The sequence below is a fragment of the Bacillus rossius genome (genome assembly GCF_032445375.1).
Source record: "Bacillus rossius redtenbacheri isolate Brsri chromosome 4 unlocalized genomic scaffold, Brsri_v3 Brsri_v3_scf4_2, whole genome shotgun sequence".
NCBI classification, from domain to species: domain Eukaryota; kingdom Metazoa; phylum Arthropoda; class Insecta; order Phasmatodea; family Bacillidae; genus Bacillus; species Bacillus rossius.
The window spans coordinates 35,832,618-35,854,483 of record NW_026962011.1 but is presented as its reverse complement, the minus strand read 5'-3'; the positions used below and the strand labels follow the sequence as shown (position 1 = coordinate 35,854,483).

General features: G+C 33.4%; 1 protein-coding gene across 27 annotated transcripts in view; it reads left to right on the top strand.

Annotated features, from left to right (window-relative positions):
- The window catches only part of LOC134542023 (basement membrane-specific heparan sulfate proteoglycan core protein), a 649,742-nt gene that overhangs the window by 497,394 nt on the left and 130,482 nt on the right, over window positions 1-21,866 (top strand). For 26 of the 27 annotated variants that reach the window (XM_063385818.1, XM_063385827.1, XM_063385841.1 and 23 more), the window contains 5 exons: window positions 476-595; window positions 2,007-2,129; window positions 12,910-13,017; window positions 15,687-15,821; window positions 20,143-20,199. In XM_063385818.1, coding sequence (XP_063241888.1) covers window positions 476-595; window positions 2,007-2,129; window positions 12,910-13,017; window positions 15,687-15,821; window positions 20,143-20,199 — 543 coding nt within the window. The remainder of the gene's footprint in view (window positions 1-475; window positions 596-2,006; window positions 2,130-12,909; window positions 13,018-15,686; window positions 15,822-20,142; window positions 20,200-21,866) is intronic. The other variant, XM_063385820.1, reaches the window with a different exon arrangement.

Genomic DNA, 21,866 nt, shown 5'->3' with positions numbered 1-21,866 from the left:
ATTCAGGAATAATCAGGACTTTTTATTTATTTTTGAAGTTATACTTCTTTAAGCACATTACGACAAAATGATAAGAGTAAATTTGTTACGATTTGCGTGCACCATGCAATGAAATTTTCACAGGAAAAAAAAAGTTAATGAGACCTACAATTTCTGTCCCATTACAATTCTTCGCATCAAAAAAATTAGTATATTCCCACTAAATGTATAGGTGTAATCTTCAAACCCTGTGTGGGGATTAAGGGCTAAACCCCCAATGAAGCAAAAGTGAGTTTGAAGTATATAAACTTAATTGTGTCACATGCAATTTTTTTCATGTAAAAATATTAATATTAAATTTGATATGTTTTATTAAATTACATTGCCAACCTTTTGAAGTAAATTATGTTTGAATATATTAAGCAGTACGTATATTATGATTGTGTATCGCATGGCAGAATGGTTCTGTGTTATTGATTGTGACTATGTGTTCTAGCTCCAAAGTCCTGCGCACCGGGTGAGTTCACTTGTGCTGACGGTGACTGCATTGATGATCGAAGACGGTGCGATCGGCGAAGAGACTGCAGAGACGGCTCAGATGAAGAATCGTGTCCTGGTGAGTTTCACTTATATTTTGGAGGGGTTTTAAGAACCCATCATCCTAGATTTTTTCCCTCTTTTTGCTATAATTCTAATTTTGGAAATATTCATCCAAATTTCTGGTATGTCCAGGCATAAATCATATCTCTCAGACGTTCTGTACCTTGTTACAACAACATATTTACCAACAATCTCTAGTCTGTAAGAGCAACAAGAAAACAGCATACTATTTCCCACTGGCGACTACAACTGTCATGATAATCACACCATTTCACAGGTGTGTACTTCAACAAATAGCCAAAGCTAAGTCCTATGCCATGTCAAACCATAATATTTAGCATGGAAGCTTTATTGCAAGAGGTATTAAAATATTTGAAATTGCAAGATGGCTATGCCTAATCTCCCTTAAGCTCTACCTACTTGCTTTCATTTTATATCCTGCCATTGCAGGGAATATTTTACATTGGCATGGGTCTTGAGACTTTTATAATTATATGTCAACCAAGTAAAACTAACAACCTGGAATTTTTAAATTCAGAGTCTTTAAAACCTGTAAATAACCAGGAATTTACAATTCCATGAAGAGGGGTCACAATGTGAACATATTTGTTTTCAGGCAAACATTAGTACGTAAGTTTTAATCAATCAATGGTGCTTACTAATATTCATATTCTTACACCATTTGGCTAACTCAGGACATCTTGCATGTTGTATTTCTGAAATGTCACAAGCTTGTGTACTTTTGTCTGGTATTGAAACTCTGGCATCTGCCACCATGAAAAAATATTCAGCTAAGTATGCCATTATGCCACAAAGATTCGTTAGCTAGTTAAAACTGTGAAAGTAAATATTTTTACAACCATCCTGTATATTTCTTCATTAAATAATTGTGTTTTATTACACGCAATGTACGTTTGGGACTTATTGATGTAAGTTGACTTTTCTGTTATAACTGTGATGGGTCAGATCCCAATTTTCTCTAATTTTAATCCCAGAAAGTACGTACCTCGTGTATACCTCTCAAATCCGAATCAAGTTTTAAAGGGTCAAAAATAAACTAATGTACAATAAATTAAAAATATTAATTATGGTGTTTAAACATTCTGCTCTTTAATGGTGGTTTCGCAAAATAATTTTCCAGAATCAATGCATATTGTAATTTTATTTACCTATATAATTACATTTTAAAGGTACAATAACTTGGAGAATGATAACAGGATAGGTAGGTATGAAGAAAAAATTGACATGGTAATTTTTTATTTTCTTTATTCCTCAAATATTGATTTCTTCGAATACAAAGGCTCTGTTGGTATTTGAAGATTGGATTGGCCCATCCCGTAATTTTAAACCTAGCAACTGTGAGAAATGTGTTGGTAGCACAATTTCTGTTGCTGATGCATCTGATTTTCTCTGAATGTACCTTGTAGAACCACAACCAACAACGTGCGGACCGAACTACTTCACTTGTCAGGATGGCAGCTGTGTGGGTCTTCGCCAAAGATGCGATGGAAGACGTGACTGCAGAGACGGTTCCGATGAAAGCCTCTGTCGTAAGTTCACTGGCTTTAAATTTTTTCCTAATGTTTATCATTTTATGTCTATAAATTATATATATTTAATGAAAAATTTATGTTTGTAAATGTTTAAGTTAAAAATTGTAATTTTAGTAAATTATGTAAATTAAGTCATGGTGGAACAGTCATAAATATGTATGGAAAATAGTGTATTGTTTAGGAATTTATGTCTGTTTTTTGTTTTGATTTTTAGGGTAGATTTCTTCATAGTGTACAAACTATGACAAAAAGGAAAGTTTTTTAACAGCAGAATACCCATTGTCCTATGTATCAATAAAAAATAAAGTGTTTGTTTGTCTGTCTGTTGTAATGTCTGTGTTGTTTGTATAGTGCAGAAACGGGAAAGTCTAAATCCATTAAAAATTGTAAATAGATTCTCCATGTGCATATCAAAGCAATTTTTTTCAAAATTTGATTTAGTTTAGATATTTTATACTAGCAACACACCCTTACTTCGCACGGATGCAATCTATTAATGTGGCTCATTTAGATTTAATAAGTCAGTACACATAAGCATTGAGCGTCTTTTTACGAATTGATTACAAAACACCGAGATTTCTCTACTACGTATTTTTTTAATTTGTAATGAATGTATTGTACACATAAACCTTCCGGAAAAAGTTCTCTAAATGATTGTTAAAACAGAATCAAAATTCATTCTGTAGTTAAGAAGAAGTAAGCGAACAAACAGACAGACACGAATAGCGACTTTGTTTTATACTATTTATAAATGAGAATCTTAATTCGTTACAGAATTCCATTTATTTGTACACAAACTAATCGCCCTCTGAAATCTATATCTATCCATGCCATGACTAAAACAAACTTCACGTTCATTGGAGGATTATCTGGCTCTCTATGACCTAGTATGTCTGTCTCGGTCAAGACTAAGACGTAACACACGTTCTACAGATGTTTTTCTATTTCTTATAGAATTACTTTCTCCTCTATTAGACAACCTTATTTCCTTTTCTTCTTTGGTTTTATCATTAAGACGTAGATGTTTTCTGGTTGCATCTCTGGTACTAAGGCCTATATTTGGACGATTTCTTCGTGGCATAATTACATTGAAAAAAATAATGACTTTAAAATTAGAAGAAATAAAGTTTTATTTTTAAAAAAAAATGAACCTAAATCCACAAACAAATAAATATTTCTTCTCATAAATCAATCACCTGACATTTGAAGAAATTTACTACATAAATAAAAAAAACATATCCTCAACTTAACTACCTAATAAAAAAAATACCCAATATTCGCAATATGTACAACATAATAATGTTAAAATTCCCTTGAAAAATTAAATGAAATCAAAATTAAAAACTAATAACTTAAAATTATAATAAATGAAGTTTTATCCTTAAAAAAATCAAAATATATCATCTTAAATCCACAAATAATCAAAATTCACTATGTGAATAAACAAAAGATAAAAAAAAAACATAAACTCAAATTTACTTTGTACTAAAAAAAGAGCCAATACTCGGATTATGTACAACAGGGACAATAAATATGAAGCATCTTTTTTTCTACTATTTAGAGAGTAAATAAATAAACAAAATAATAAATTGTGTTATCTTAACTAATCATTCTATGCTATAGGGAGAGGTGCTGCTGTATTGACAAACACTGTCATAGTTCAGACACTTAGTACAAAATATCTACCCATTATATATATACAAACTTTCCTTATTTAACACTTTTTCCATTAATGAAAACTGTATCAAAATCTGTTGCGTGTTTTATATGAAGTAAGCGGAGAAACAAACGGAAAAGACAATGACTTTGTTTTATACTATTTAGAGATTTATGTGAATATTCACCAAATTTCCCAATTATCTCCACTTCTGATCATCCTCAAATGACAGTATTTACCCTATCATGTACACCTGTGTACAATGAATTACATGCCGAATTTCTAATTCGTGATGTTTGATTATTTTTTAAAATATTTTTTTCAAAAAAATTTTTCCCTCACCATTTAATTCTGCATACATTCGGTTTGATTTAGATTAATTTCTTTTTTATTTCACAGGAAATGACTATTGCAATTGAAAAAATTCTTATTAAACACTTTTATTATTTTCTTTTTATCAGCAGTATATTTATTTTTCTGTTTATTTTAGATTTGGAAGTATTCTTAAAACAATCTCTCTCTCTTTTTTTCTGTGTAATTTGCTTATTTATTCTTTCACTGTGCTTTTTTTTTTTGGTTAGTTATAATTATTTATTCCAGCCATAACATAGGCAAATTTTAAATTATAAAAGCTAAATTATCATTTAGCTTACAAACTATTTTATCTAGATATCATCTTTGGTTTATATTTCTTTATGTAGATCTGAGTGCTTATAATTTTTTTTTCCTAATTTGATTATATATATATATATATTAAATTCAAAAGGTTGAGATTTTTAACAATGTGAAATGTTCTCTGCTGTATTTTGTTAGGCAAGACAATACTTTTGTAACATTTTGTGACATAAATATATTATATCCAGTGCGAAGAATGAGCATACTGCTAGTTATTTCATAACTGTAGGCAAAGAGGATGGGATCACATGAGCACTTTGCTAACTTGTACCTTGAGCATACTGCAATTTAAAATATCGTAAACCTCATCATATTTACCAATACTGTAAACACAACTATTCAACTACTATACACATACCTAATAATTAACTATCCATTCACAGTACATAATAAAGATGATTAGAACATTATTATCACGATTTTCTTGATATACCATTTCATTTAACGGTACAATTTGAGGTACGTGTTAAATAAAAATTATCTTTAAAATTATAAAAGTATGTTGTCATAAATTAGGTACCTATGTATTAGTCATAAAACATTGTAGTTTCTCTACACCTAGCCCTCACTTAGCACGACTAATTCGTTACTAAAAATGCTCGTGTTATTCGAAATCGCGTATTCTGATGCATTAGTTTCCATAAATAGCAAGGCTAATTTATTTAATGTGTTCCAAAATTGTGTAGGAAAATATAATTTACGTAATATAAATGCGTACAATAACACTCAACTATAAATATGTCACACCATTTATCTTTATATGCCTCCCATCGCACTTTGTATGACAAATACGACACAGTGTAACTGGAGATACGTGTTTATGTACTGTATCGCCAGTCGGCTGCCTGACTTACCCACCCGGGCGTGACCTTTAACTTTCGTCACATACCTTTCCAAACAATCATTTACTCACAGTGAAACCGATATTACTGTCCGGATAATTACATTTTATTTTTCAAAAATTAAAGTGCTTCTTTGCGTATCACCACCTGGTTCACACTAATCCTGTCAGGCCAATGATTTTTTTTTTTCATTGCAACATTAATTTAACAACCTTTTCCATCTGCATCAATTGTTCATTTCTCTTTCGGTAATGTCAAATATATTCCCGCTAGTACAACCAACAGTATCAGACTTATATAAACTTTTGGTAAGAGTCCTTATTTCGTACCATTGGGCGCACAGTTGACTTGCTTAAAACTAAAGTACGACCAACATAAGCGTGTCCTTCATGACAATCTTCGCGCCGTAATACTTCTAGTTTTGTCTCAAATACTTGAACACGGTGCATTATGAGTGATCAAGCACGTACAGTTTCCGGCAGCTGAATGGGTAGACGTTGCTTTTTTTTGAGTGAATTCCCTGCCACTGGCTAGACGTAGTTCACGGCCCGGTTTGTGGCCAGCGACAATGGTACGGCACTGCGGCATACACGCGGACGTAAAAATATTTGGTCCCTTACACTCCATATCCGCAATTTAACTTGCCATAGCTGATGTTTGTACAACAGCCGATAGCGTAGTCAGACATGCGCGCGCATCTCTTTCCCCCTTGTTTGGCTAACTGTATCCCACGGCACATCTGTTTACAAAAGTTGAAACAGACTTTGTGGTGTCGTGCCCGACTGTTTTTTATTGCCTGTGGAGATTCCATGTTAACTGAAATTTAAAGACGTGCTGTTCAAGGCTGGGGCAGTAAAATTAACATTGTGCTAAATGAATCCGTGCAATCTGAAGACGTGCTAAGTGAGGGATAGGTGTACTTTGAGTATGAGATTACTCTAATCTCAATTAACCTCAAACCTTAGAAGCAAGTTATAAAAATATGTTGCTGTGATAACTGAGAAATAATCAATATCTGTCATTGAACATTTTTTTTTTGAAACTTCAACTTATTTTCGTAGTCATTTTAAAAGGTTGGAATGTTTTTAAAAGTACATATTTTTTTTATAGCTCAAAATAAATTTTTTTAGAAATTAATATTGATTTTTCAGTTCAATTAATTGTCCTGCATTTTTTTCTTCTTTTTAATAAAAATTTGCCACTGTTTATTAATTATAAAACCAGAAATTATTATTTAGCTAGGGATTTCAGGCTGAAGTGCAAATTATTTTATTTTAGTAGAGACTAAAAATAATGGTAATAAATGACATATAATACATGACATATTTGATTGTTTTTGTCTTGTTTTGATATTTTAAAATATTAAAGTGTGAATGTCTTTTTAAAAGTAACTTAATTCACACAAGTATTAATTGGTAGATAATTTAAGTTATGTATGTATCAGTAGCTAGAATTAATGAAATATGTTAAGGCACTAGAATAGTATTTAAAATTAAATTTAAATGGTAGTTGTATACAAAAAAATTATTTCATAAAATTTGTACGTTTGTTATTGGTAACTGTGCCTCTTCAAGTGTGATATGAAAGTTCCTTTTAAGCTTACATGAAACTTGAGCGTTGTTGCACGTTCTCCTAATGTAGGTGAAGCAGGCAACTGCTTGCCTACAGAGTTCATGTGCGGTGAGGGAGTGTGCATCAAACATGAGCAACGCTGCGACAACTTCTACGATTGTCGAGACTTTTCAGATGAGCAAAACTGTTTTGGTTAGATGTGGAACTGTTTTACTTGACTATCCCCCTCGCTCCCCCCACCAGCCTGCCATGAGTGTTTCGATTAGATGTCACTGGTGTTGCATCTCTCGATATTCTTAAATAGAAGTCTTGCCAGGATTTTGAATCATCTTGCATCACAGTTAAAAAAAAATACTGTAAACATATACTTTTTTTTTTGCTAGTTAATTGTTACAGATTTTTTGTGTATGTGAACAGGCTTACATTTTTCAAACAACTTAACATTTTGAACTTTTAGAGTGGGCTAAATCTTTCTGTTTGATGGTTTATTTAGTCCGTAAATGTAGTACTGATTTAATAAGGGCAAGATTATATGGTGAGTTGAGATAAAACCCAAATACAACTAAAGTTACTGTCAGTACGAAATATAACACTGAAATACAATCAAATAAACAATGTAACACTGAAATACTAGTCAATAGCAGTATTTACCCTGTTTTATCGCATAATCATCGCACCTATATATTAGGGCGTCAAAATTTGGATTTAAAAAAATTCTCACGTAAATGTTTTTGGTCCCGCTATTTGAGTCAGAGCACTTTGTGTAGGTATCTTTTCCGTATAAAATGATGTGTTTTAAAGTAGAAACCTAATATTTATTTGGACATTACCACTTACTTATTTAATTAACAGAAATACAAAGTTGTCTGATGTGTAAATTTTCTTTTAAAGACTTTTTAAATGTTATAACCTTTATATTTTCGTCTGCCTCGCCACTGTGTACCGCTTATAAAAATGTAGCCAGCGCTAGTTGGCATCATTCATGTTTGGTTATGTTGCTTCCCGTATGGAGCGCGCACACGTAGTTGAATATCAATACTGATATGTCGCTGATTGCATGCAACGTGCGCTCTCTGTCGAGTGCTGAGATAACTACATTTGTTGGCCGGTACTCTTTCAGGGTGTGTACTACGACAATAGTTATGCCTTAGTTCAGGCTTGCATTTACATTTTGTGTTTCTATTTAAAGTTGAAGAAAGGTTTTCTTTGCGTGACATATTAATTTAAATTGTTCGGCGTGCTTCTATATACTCCACTTTATAAATAAACGTACTTTCCATGGATGGGTTTTGTTTTTATGAATAACTTCACCTAACAAAAAAAAATATATATATTTTTTTTTTTGCATAAACGTTGCACCCCTACTTTTCAAACTTGATTTTATTATAAAATGTGCAACGATCAAGGCACAGAAATTTTTTTTATAACATTCAAAAATCAAAGAATGTTTAATTTTATTATGAAGTCCATTACAAAATGATTGGTTCAAGTGGTTTTGTAAAAATTGATTATATTCTGTGATTAATAATCCACTTCTTATGACCTCATCTTTACTTTCACCAACTCTGGTATTTTCTGACAAACAAACTACATTTTTGCCCATTTATGTTTTGTAAATCTACGCATATGTTAAAACTATAAATTATTTTATTTAAAAAAATTAAGTTTCTGTGTTAATCAAAATTACATTAAAATTGTTAAAATAGTACATATCATATTAAGAAACATTTTACAATGTGTTGTATATTGCAACATCTTAGTAAATAAACCATAAAATCTTGGCTCTACATTGATTAATTTTTAATCTTTTTTTTAAATAATTTTTCCCTTTTGTGAGAAGAAGCATGTAAATGTACTAACGAGTCATTCCAATAGCTTACTTGAATGAAATAATAAGGTTTTACTAAAATAATACTAAATTTATATAACAAAAACAATATTCCTCCTGTCATGGCTACCAATATGAATATTCAGTTATTATTTAGTGCAGGTGGATTAATCGCATCACAAAAGATCAGAGGAATGCAAGTAATTGTGAGACAAGAGGCATCTCTTGAGAAAGGGGGCCTGCACTTTTAGTTGTGTATTTAGTCTTCACAGCTTACAAACTCCCATTTAAGGACTAATTTACTTGATTATTTTCTACATTCAGATTCCACTGTGGGGTCTATTTAAACATTTACATGTTTTGGTGTGTTGGAGTAAAAAAATTATATGGTTGTAACATTGGCGAAATTTCCAGGGGTGGCCACAGGATAACCTTCATCATTCCCTTTTTACAGTTATGGATTTGCAAGCATAAGCGGGCCCCCCTCAGAGAGGGGCTTTTTGTTTCTAGGGGTGGCCCCTCCTCCCCCCCACCCCCACCCCTCCCAAATTTATGCCCCTTTGGGTTGTGATATGTAAGTGCTTTCACTGAAATAATATGTTATAGTTAATTTAACATGAGTCAAGGGCCATATTTACTTAAATGCCTTGAATACGTACACAAAATGTCTGTTTTATTATTATTTAAGTTTTGATGCTTCAACATCTATTTAAGAATATTTTATTTAGTAAATATAGAATAGATGTCTAAAATATATGTTTTTTTTTCTTCAGAACTGTGCTGAAAGTGGTTTTATCCATGCCTGTGTACCATCGTGTATGAGATCCCCCATTTTTTTTTTTTTTTAATTTTACCTAGCTGTGCATGTTTTGAATAGGAATAGTTCATGTTTGTTAAAATTTCTTAGGTAATGGTGTAACTAAACTTGCATTTCTCATTAGTCATGCACTAGCTCAGGGTTACCAGATTTATGTTATTATACATAAGGAATAATTTTCACTAACCAAATCTATTTTACTTAATGAAATTATTTATTTATCATAAGCATTGTTTACTCATCTTCTTGTATATAATAACTTACAACTACTTGTATTGTTATCTAGCTATAAAATGAAATGTTTCAAGATTTTGAGATCTTATAACATTTTTAAGACCATTCTTCTGTGATTCTTTTAACATATGAATATACAGCTGTTTAAGCGACGTGGAAAACACATTTAGCAAGTGAACCGGGATTGTAACATTCTGCCTCATGAAGAAGATAGCAGCAGTTGTAGTAAAAATAAGGGTAGCTGTAGACAGAAAAAGGTTGAGCATGTGGTGACTCAGCCTCTAAATTACATAGTTTATTTTTCTGCACTCAGAAGAAAATTTGAATATAGCCAGTGAGTCCATTTAATCCTTACTATATCATGCAGGAACTGAGCAAAATGTCAAAAGTTCACCTTTTAAGACCTCCACCTACACGGTTACACATAAGGGTTGCAGAGCTGCAGAAATAACCATGTGTTAGAAAACTGCTCAAGATATCAGAGTGGTGTGTGTTCACGAAAAGCATTTAAGAATTCGCTGAGGGAGGATTGGTTTTAAAACTGGATTTTTAGGAGAGTGATAATGGCTAAAATGCATGTTTCCAGGATACTTTATTTTTGGCATGAAACAGCCGGTACAGGTTCTTGAACGCACTCAGGGAATTTGCATTACACCTTTATCTTCATTTCTCCACCATATATTGTTATGGATACCACTCAAATCCCATAGTTGTCATATGGAATGACGAGAAGACTGCACGCCAGTTCAGATACTTGCTCTATTATAGAGAGACACCGAGCTAGAAGCACAAGCGAGCGTCGCACCGACACAGATACACCCCTTGCTAGGTGGACTTGCGTTTGTAGGACTGTTATAATCCTGGTCCCTCTATCGTGAGGATGAGTCCTTGCAAGAGGCCATGGCTGAGTCCTATCCCAGTTTTCTTGAGTTCTGTAGTCTCTGCTGACCTGGCTGTTTTAAAGGCTGCATTACTACTTATTTAGTGTTAATTTGCAGCATGTTTATAAGATCCGTCTCTGAACACACATTAGTTAAACACATTCGGCAAAACAGCACATTATAACTTTGCAATGTAATACTTTTGAATTGTAAAATCAAACTTTTATTGGAATTGCTATCAAGAGCAATGTTAGTAGTTTTTGAGCCCTAGTGTGCTGCATATCACTTGAAAATAAAATATTGACAGGCCAACTAAGAACATATGGTAACCCTGTGCTAGCTACTTTTACTTTTGTTATATACCATAGGATTTTATCTGAAATATATATTTGTTTAGTATTAGATTTACCATTAGCGTAGATTTCATTTTGTAATAATTAAATTGGTCACCGGTAAGTGAATGGGTAAAACTCCAGGTATTGAAAATTTTGCAGAAAGTTGGTAAATACTCAACAATCACCTGTGACAGTATTTTTTGTATTTTATGAGTAACCATTTTATGCAGTAGTATTTTTGTATTATTCATTTGTTTGAATGGCAGGATTATTTTTAATTATATATCTTTTTTAAGTATTGGTGACTTAGAATTTTTTATATGAAAGATACATATCAGTTATTTTCCCTTTTCTCTTATATAATGTAGATGATTGTAGTGTTCTTGTGTATCTAGGCAAGTGATGCATGAAGTGTCTTAAATATTACTGAGATACTCCAATAAAATTATGTAAAAAAAAAAATGTTAATACTAATTGTTCAGTTAGTGTCATAAATTTTACAAAGTGTTAGACAAAAAATTGCTCTTTATTTTACGGTCATTCTCAAAATCCTAGGTACACTAGACTGAGATGAGTGAGCATTAACCTAGAGGTTAGTTGCCGGTATGTAAAGAAGCTCGTACTTTCGAGCCCACTCGTCTGTTGGGTACCAACTTTGCGTTTGGAAGCGAATAAATTCATCATGCTTGGAATGATGTCAATCCTATGTGCCTTTTACACATCAAACTGCAGAGGAAGTTGTTGTCAGGCATTGTCAGGCTCGCCCCGCAGGGTCGGATAGCCAAATAAAGAGTTGCTGAAAGTCAGGAGCACTATTTGCTAATCCTGTATATGAAAAAGGCTTCCGGTAAGGTTCCTTAGGATGCCCGTGATCAGAAATTAAGGAGCCTTCAGGTGTGATTAGCTTTACACCTTAGAGCGACAGCCAGGGTAATTAATTTTCTCAATTGATTCACAGCTATTGCACTATCCCCCTGAAGAGCTAGGGTGTGTATGTTGTGTAGTGTCTTCATTGTATCGCAGGTACTGTGGGTGATTAATGGGGTCCCAGGGTGATGTAAGATGTTACTTACTTGTAAATTTCTTCCAATACTAGGGGTGTTTAGCGTGGCTCAGTTGGGTAGTTACCTGGTTAGCATAACCCTGAGGTCTGTCATGAATCGGCTTCTCCAATAATGGTTATGCTCAAATGCAAACCATGCCATAAATAGTGGTATTAGAGCTGGTGCTCAACATGCGAAAGAATTGGGTTCGACAGTGCGGTCTTCTTAACCAGAGATCATTTTTGGGATGAAAATGGCATTTGTAATGTATATTACTTCAAAATGATAGTTTTATGGAACAAGTGTAATAATTCTTTCTACTACACTTATATTTATTTATTTCGAGTTTGGTGCCATTTTGTTTTCAACTCACTAGTTATTTTAATAGATTTATTAAAATGTGTTGTTTGTGCATGATAGTATTCAAGTTTTATTTTTGAAAATGAATTTTATTAGGAACATTTAGATTGTGGTTAGGATAATTATAAATATTATTTATTTTGTTGTTTATACAAGGAAAATTTATTTCCAAAACTTTTGTTTCATAAATAGTTATTTTTGTTTTTAATTAATTTGTACTCAACATGTTTGTTATTGCAAAATAATCAGAGTTTAGATATTGAGCCTATGTTTTTACTTTATATTTGATAGCTCAGGTACAAATTTGAGTGATATGGTTTCTATTTTTTTTATTTTAACAATCCTCTGAAAATTTAGGTATCTGATTAGGTTAGATGTTTTTTCTACCATTTTTTTTAAGTAGCATATTTATTTTATTGTTTCTTGTTATTTTATCTTTTTCATTGTTTTACCAAACTTATTGGCCTAGACAATAACAATTTTGGATTGTTAGGTAGTTCAGAGGTTCTAAAAGACTTTGTTTTGTTGTTCAGGTTGTCGCTCTGACCAGTTCCAATGTAGCTCGGGAGAATGCTTGTCAAGGTCAAGCCGTTGCAATGGATATCCAGAGTGTGCGGACTCAAGTGACGAAGCAAATTGCCGTACGTAACTGAACAATCTAATTTTAATTTGTGCTAGTTGGCATCTAACTTGATAACAGCTGTTCTGTAGTAAGCAATTCGTTACTCTCACATGAGAATCTGCACATTATTGTTTGCATTCAAAGTACTCCAAATGTTGATTGTAGCATTTTGAACTTAAAGTGTTTTAGATGTTGTGACTACTGTTGGGGCAAGAATTTCTATAGGCATTACATAAGAATTTCAAAAAGGAAAATGGTAACTTCTCAGAAATATTTTAGAACCCAGATAACTTAATGAAACACAGCAGTAAATAATAACATAAGTTAGGCCCATGAAGGTATTGTGATTTTAACACACTCCTACCACCAATGTGATACGGGTTCAGTTCCTGGTTGAACAAAACGCAGGTTTTCACGTTTAGGAAATGTGACGGATGTAGCCATTGGCCAATACCACTGGGCATTCTGTCATACTCCAAAGGGTTTGATGAACTGTACCCAGCAGGCATGAAGACATGTGTTTCACGTGCTTGTTATTTCAAACAGATGACTACAAGTTAGTGTCAGTTACGCCTGACCATAATCACTCACTGTCTTCGAAAAAATCTAATATTTGGGTTCTTCTTCTTCTTCTTCTTCTTCTTCTTCTTCTTGAGCTGTAAAACTTAATTAATGAAGTTATACCACAAGCTGTGGCAAAGTGTTTTAAAAATCAAAGACTGATAGTACTCATAAAGAGGGATCAGGCTGATTTGTAGCAACGGGTCTGTTATTTAGGCTCTCCTCAACACATCCTTTTCTCATTTTTTTTCTCATCAACACTGGGCGTAGGTTTTCAGCGTGAAAAGTGGGTAGATTGAAAGGTCTTTTATTCCAGCATTCTAATCCAGCACCAACAGAGCCACTCACTTTAAGATTATTTCAGATGGATTCCAGTATTTTAGTAGCCAGGTCACATTTCTTTGCTGACAGTATTGTTAATTCACTCAGAGTTAATTTTTACTATTTTTTTTTTTCAGTTCAATTTTACCTGTCTCCTAATAGATTACAGTTAACATTTCATAAATTCATTTCAAAATAATCTTTTCAAAGAAAATATCTGAATCATGGTTACAACTTAGAAAAGGTAACACTCATCAGTATTTTTATTTTCTTTTTATAAAGCAGCCTATTTAAAGTATTTTTTTTTTAAATCCATTGTACTATAAATTAATTTTTATTTGGTATTCCCATTAAAACTATACTTACATTTGATATTCCAGCAACATCGCCCGATTCCATTGTACATGGAATGGAAAGTGGGAAAGTGTAACTTTGTACGTTAAAAACTATGCGTTAGTTGATTCGTGTCAGCGCTGCTTTTGCAAGTGGGAAACTGCAGTCAATTCGTGAGTGTTCCCGTGGAACTAGCTGTACCCAGCATCGAGTTGTGCTTGGACGGGCATCATGAGTTTGACTGACTTTTTGTGATAACACAAAGCAGGGGCGGCTCCAGAGCAGGGCAAGTCGGGCACCCACCCATGGCCCCGCTCTGGCCATTTTCGTTTTATGGTCCTTTTTGTATAGTTTTTCTGCAAAGAATATGGACATTAATCGGAAAAGGAATAATTTAATTTTTATTCGCATCTAATTTAAAATCACTGACTTTCAATTTCAATAGAGTTTTCATTAATTCATACAGTAAAGAACCTTCAAAGATTTTATTGCCTTATATATAGTAACGTGATTACACCGGAATTTTTATAGTTAGCACTAATAAAACTAACCTGAGTATAATATTTCTAGAAAGAACATCAAAATTTCTTAAGATAAAAGTAGTTTTGAAGAGTATTTATAAAATTTTCCTGCCTTTTTTTTGGGAGCCATTCTATACCACCCAGGCCTCATGTTAAGGCTCCTTTTTATAGTTTCTAGGGCCCCGAAAAAGTAATTGGCGCAGGGCCCTGCAAAGTCTGTAGCCGCCACTGACACAAAGCTTGGAGAAAGTTTCATATCCGCATCCAAGCAACAGCAGCATTGCACAAAAAGGATGCCATTACGTGCCCAAGCTCCGAAGCACAAACGAGAAATTTCGCGGATTCATTTAGTCGCAAGCTAGAATGCAAAACCTTCACTTTCTCGCACTGTGTTCATGATTGGCCCTCAGTTGTCTGGACATGCCTGTCTACGACCGTGAGCCAACGACGCCCAGCTGGGAGAGAAGTAAGCGGATCAGGTAGTGCCAAATAGCAAGAATAAAAAAATTTCTCGTTAAGATATCAACCAATGGGAAAGTAAACGTGGGTCGAGCGCACCTATAACGTTGGAAGTCCATCCTGAGGCCAGAGGAATCCGCGAAATTTCCGGGACTCTATTAATTATTTCCGAGACCTTTCCTTCTTTCGAGTGGGTCGTCGTGATTGGTCACTCCACTGCCGGGGAGCGTCGGAAGCAGCGCGATCCAATCACCGAAGCAATGCAACCGTGTAAGTTGTTTGCAGTCCACCTTGCGACCAAACAAATCGGCAAAATTTCTAGATGTCTAAAATAGAATCACTTTCACACAAAGATGTAAGTGCAATCTGCACAATCTCTCTCTGAAAGGGCAGGAGCGTATGTGGGGTGGGGTCTCTAACTATAACAAATGGTTCTTGGAAGTCACGGGAGCAGTGAGCGCGGACCGTGAATGTTCGGTGTTTGGCGTTGCAGCGACCCCTCCCCCGCTGCCGCCCCAGTGCCCGTCCGGCCTGGTGCCGTGCCGCACGCCCGGCCAGTGTGTCCCGAGGTCCGCGCTCTGCGACGGACGCATCGACTGCCAGGACTTCTCCGACGAGGACAACTGTGGTGAGTGGCAGCCCACGCCCGCCCCGCTGCCGAGGGCGAGAGACTCCTATCTGTAGACACAAAACATCGAATTCGTTAGGATATTTTGTAAATCTTATAATTTTGATCTAAAAACTTTTGTCTGCAACAGTGGCGTAGCCAGGGGGTGGGGGGAGGGGGGTTGGGGGTTCAAACCACCCCCCCCCCCCCTTAGTACCAAATCTTTAATTAATTTCTTATTCATCACTCAAACAAATATTTCATATTAAAATTAATAAAAAATTTTACCATTTCAATATTTGAATTTAAGAACCGAAAACTGCTAAAATAGCACTATTTTACACCTTAAAATCCAAATTTTTCCGGGGGAGGATCCCCCCGGACCCCTCGCTTTATTACGGGGGGGGGGGGGGGGGACATGCTTCTTAACACCCCCTATACACGAATCCTGGCTACGCCACTGGTCTGCAATATGCAGTGCTATGGTTCTATTTGTTCACAGTAAGCTTAGTCTGTGTCTGTGAACTTAACAAAATCACTAACGACAGAAGCTGTCATCTCCAATACTAGAATTGGTATATAATTTACATTGTTTTGTGCTCACTGACGCTAGATAGAATGCACGTTAAGATGCACTGATTCATATTTGTGTTTAGTTCTTTGTAACTATAGTACCTACCTTAGAGAATACTCTAAAATAAAAACTTTCTTGTCTGAGATACACTTTTGAAAATACCTGTTTAAGTAATTTTAACAGACTTGGTTGAGTGTAAAATTTTAGTGAGCATCGACGAAACAGACGCACATATATTGCTAAATATTTAAATGGTGTTGAAAGATCAACAAGCAGCAGAAAGTTCCGTTAATGCACGTGTTTCTAAAGTATGCTGTTTTGCTTCTCTCTGGGCCCTCAGAGGTCTCGATCGCTACCTCGTTGTCACGCTTGTGTGACGAGGCTCGTGTGTTCACTTCCTGCACGAAGGCGGAGGGACTCATATCTATGAGCTATGAGTCGGTATCTCAGTTTTTCAGCTCACTGTGACCTTGGAGGTCCCATCTAACAACACAACTGTGCACAGTGTGCCCATGTTATGATGGAACGTCAGGGAAGCTAGAATTTGACAGGGAAAGTCACCAATTTCCTTGAAATCCTGGAAAAGTTATGAAAATTTCCCAATGATTGTAATTTGAAGGGAAATGTCATGCTTCAGTCTACCAGACTGTGAAACATCTTTTCCAGATGGTGTTTTAGTGCATTGTCAAATACACTGTAAAATGGTGTATGCAAGGTTCTGTTGGATATAAAATGAAATGACAAACATAGAGATAGGTATTCTGGCCAGCTCTGGGAATAGTAGAGACTTAATTTTTCTTTATTTCTTTCAGAAAATTGCAAAAATAGGTAAATTATTTTTTAAAAATGTTTTTGTCAGCGGAATTTTACTACAGATTTGTTTGGGCACTATGTATGCAGCAAAAAAAAGTCAAAACTAATAAAAAAAAAGTTTCTGCTTTTAAATTAGTTCTCAAACACTGTATTACAATACATGTAATAGTACTGCATTTGCTATCTGATGTGTCATCCATGCCATTACATTATACATGAAAATAGTTTTTCAAAGTTCTGTCTCACAAACCATGTTGTTTATTTTATTTTCTTGTAATTACTATTAAATAATTATTTTCCTGCAAATTCTTCACAATAGACTTTTTGCATTAAACATTATTCACTTAATTTTTCACCAGGGATTTACTAAACATTATTTCTGAGCTCTAAAAGGTATTGCAAGTGATTACAATCATGTCCACTTTTATTAGGTTTTATCACCATTAAATAATATTTAGTAAATATCTGTCAAGAAAATTGAAGATGAAATATAAAATGCAAATGTACTGTCCTTAATAAATTTACACAAACTTTGATATTTTTTACTATATCAGACTTTTAATAATGTAGAGGGTTGTTTGACTCTGGTATGTACGTCATTAATGTTAGTAATATTTTAAGTGTCAACTCAATTTTTTTTTCATTCAAGCTTTCTCCTGGTGAATTTGCTAGGATAAAGTGGATTAAGTAATTAGTAATAATTATTAGGTTTTTTTTTTTTAGATGTAAGGTGAAAAAATTGTAATTTTTTACCATATTTTAAACTTTCCTGAAATACACTTTGTGCCCTTTCATATAGTACCGTGAAATTTTTTAATATTAATGAGCACATGAATTCAATAAGATTGGTCCTTATCTATTGCTAAAAAATATAATTAAGTCCTTCAGATTGTTTTAAAAAAATTTTAAATTAATAGTGGTTGAAATAAATTCTTTCTCTGTTCAGCAACTAAATATATTTATTAATATTAATAAATTATAAGTCAGGGTAAATTATTTTGCTGCTCTTTAGTGATGTATTGTGAAATGCTTGTGTATACTTTTAAAATCATCAAGCAATAGTGTTATCACATCAGTAAATTTCCCATAAAATAATGTGTTGGTTTTATTTTTTAAGGAATATTTTTATTGTTTTTTATGCTGCAATTTTTTTTTCAGTCCAAACATAATTTGTGTGTTTGGAAGTTTATTATGTTAGTGATACTGTATATTAAGTTTCTGTGCACAAAATTTGTTGATTTTTTTGCGAACCTGGTTTGGTCAAGCTGTGAAGCCGTGCTCCGTGTATGAGTTTCGGTGTGAGAACGGACCGTGCATTGCCTATAGTTTGCACTGCGACGGGAAGGTTGATTGCCCTCGCGACATCAGTGACGAGTTAGACTGTAGTAAGTGTGGCAGTAGAGATGTAGAACCACGCGAAGGTAGACAATGCTTGATTGCTGTACCATAAAGCTGGGAGTAGGCCTGCTCACATAACAAGTTGAAGTCAGGCTGCGTGAGACTCAGTTGCATAGTCGGTAAACAGTCAAATTGCTTCCAAGTATTACAATAATCCCAGATAATGTTTCTTAAGAAATTATCATAATTTTAATGTGGAAATTATGCATGTAGATTTTATTAGGTATTTAACATCTCTGTAAATAATTAAATTCTCACATAATTTGTTGCTTAAAATTAAATGGTTTATTTATGCGTGGATTATGTGTTTACAACCATGCTGTAATTATGGCTGAAGTGCCAGTTAATATTAATAACCAATAGGAACAGTAACAGACTTTTTCCAGAGAAAACCACAATAAACAAGATTTATTTTAGTGTAACTAATTACTCTTTAAAATTTTTATAATAATTTTCAGATTTCCTGAAAACAGTTTGGTTTGCTTCAAATGCCCGATATTGATCAGTCTAAACATGTAAAATTATTAAAGTTTCTAATCTAATGAGAAAAAAATTTCTACATCTGCTTTAAATGAAAATTATTTGTATACACACCCTAATTATGTATCATTTATTTGTCTCATTGCCTGCAATCAGGTTGTTAGTAAATTTGGTAGCAATTTCCTGGTCTAAACATTTTGGAAGAAGTGAAAATTTTAAGTTGTATACAACTGAAGTTTGAACTATTTAGAAGTCCTTTATATGTAAATATGACTAATTTTTTTTTTTGTATTCACCCCTAAATGAAAATTTTTTTAAGATGACTTTTTTGATTTATAAGTGCATGCATATTTCTTGCAGGAATTATCACATAGATGTAATTTGTAAATAAAATTTGCTTTTCCTAACATATCAATGAAATAGTTACAAGTCTAAATTTATTGTAAATATTAAATACATACTATGTCATGTAACAAGTTAAATGTATATTAGTAGAGGTATAAATAACTACTATATTAACATACTACCAATCTGTACAGCATTCCTGCACTGTTTTCCACTAAAGGTAGGTAAAGACCACTCACTCTATGAAATAGGTATTAATTGCAAAGAAAAAAATTGAACATAAACCATACATTTTTCTCCAATAAATTAATTAAATGTAAAGCTATCATATTGGTGCCACTAGAATTTTTTTTCGCTTGATATTCAGATTTTTACTGGCATTTTATGTTTACTGCTTTGTTTTGGAAAATTAATTTTTATTGAAATTTATTTTCATGGCATTATTTAAAATTTGGGTCTACATTATCATTAACAATTTTAAAATATCAATTTTATTTAATGTGGATTATTTTGTAATTGTACAAGTTGTTGATATTTATGTTCTTAGGGACTTTTTAATCACAAGTTAATGTATATAATTTTTTTTTTAATAAACAAGAGTCTTTGCAGGAGTGTTATGTTCTTATCCCCTTATAACTGTGTCATTTACTTCAGTTAATACTGTGTTCACATTGTGTTTCGTTCATTCCAAAGTATTCAAAGATTTTGAAATGCACTGATTCCATTTTGCAGGTTCATCTAATCAGCTGAATCTGAAGACCTATCCAGATGATCAGACCATCAAAGAAAGTAAGTTCAATTTTACTTCATTTTTTTATCATTTGTTTTGAGTGGCAAAATTTACTAATAAATAACAGACCTGTGAAATTGTAAACTAAATTTAGTAAACTTTTTTCAGGGCATGAAAAATTAAAACAAATTTCCCTTTAAATGTTGTAATGTAGACCTACATGTGCTTGAAAATTTGTTTTTGTGAGATGATAAAGTTGTATATATTACTCTGTGGCAGTTAAATTTCTTTTTGCTTTTGTTGTACATATATATTTATATATTTTAATTTCTACATTTTAAAGAGAGCAGAGCAACATTTTTATCATTTTTTTTTTTTTTTCAAATTTATTGCTATTTGTTAAAAAATGTTTTAACACAAAAAAAAAGTATTTTGTAAATCATATTAATAAAATAATTTTTTGCTTGAATGCAGAACAAGTAAATTATCTTTCAAATCATGTAGGTCTAAGTGAAAATAAAATATTTTCTTATTTTAAAAAATATATAATGTGACTTTTTGACTAAAAGAATGCTATGTGTGTAGTAGTTTATTATTTGTTGTTCCGGTAACGTAAAACTTTACTTTCTTAACAATTTGTAGCTCTCTGTACTATGTGCTTTTAGTTTTGCTTTTAGTGTTCTTTTTTTACCCAGACCTTTAAAAATATAATGTAATTGAGATGTGCTGGAAAATTTGACCAGGTTTTGGTCAACTTTTGATAGTCCGCTTTGCGGCTTCTTGGTGGTAATTATAGAATTGTAGAATAAGCGTATTTATTTCCCAAGAAATCATAGGAAAAAATTTGAAGTGGTTTAGATCAACCATGGTATGACTGCTTGTCCCTCTGCCCACCCAGAAGGCAGGTCCACACTTCTTTGTTCTACACTCGCCCCTTTCTCCCTGTTGTTAGTACAGATGACCTGGCTAAGTCAGCAGTCTCTCGCTGGCTTATTTCACTTTTATCTGGAGATGTTGTAATAAAGACTTTAAATGAGTCCCAGGCCGATGTCGATTATTACCTCGACTCCTACCTCAATTCCATTCTGTATCATTGGTTTACAAACTTTGTTAGTTCAAGATTAGTTACGTAATGTTTCATGTGCCGTATGACAGCCGATGGTTTTTAGTAATTGTCTAACTGGCTTTGAATAAACGTTGGTCGCACTTTAGTTTTAGTAAGTCAACTGTGCGCACAATTGTATGAAAAATGAACACTATCAAACGTTTATATAAGTATGATGCTGTTGGTTAACAGATGGTTCACATGGAAAAGGTTGTTAATGGATGGTGCAATGAAAAATAAATCACTGGCCTAACAGGACTGCGACGATACGCAATTAAGCACTTTAATTTTTTGAAGAATTAAAATGTAAATATCCGGACAGTAATACCGGTTTCTCTGCTAGTAAAGGCAATTTGTGAAAAGGTACATGACATGAGTTGAAGGTTACGCTTGGGCGGGCAAGCCAACCAGCCGACTGACAATAAGTTCATAACCACCTATCTCCCGTTACGCAGTGTCATGTTTGTCATACAAAGTATTCAATGGTAGGATTATAAAATTATATGGTGTGACATATTTATCATTGAGTGTTATTCTGCGCATTTATATTACGTAAAGAATATTTATCTACACATTTTGGAACACATTAAGAAAATTATCCTTGCTATTTATGGAGACCAG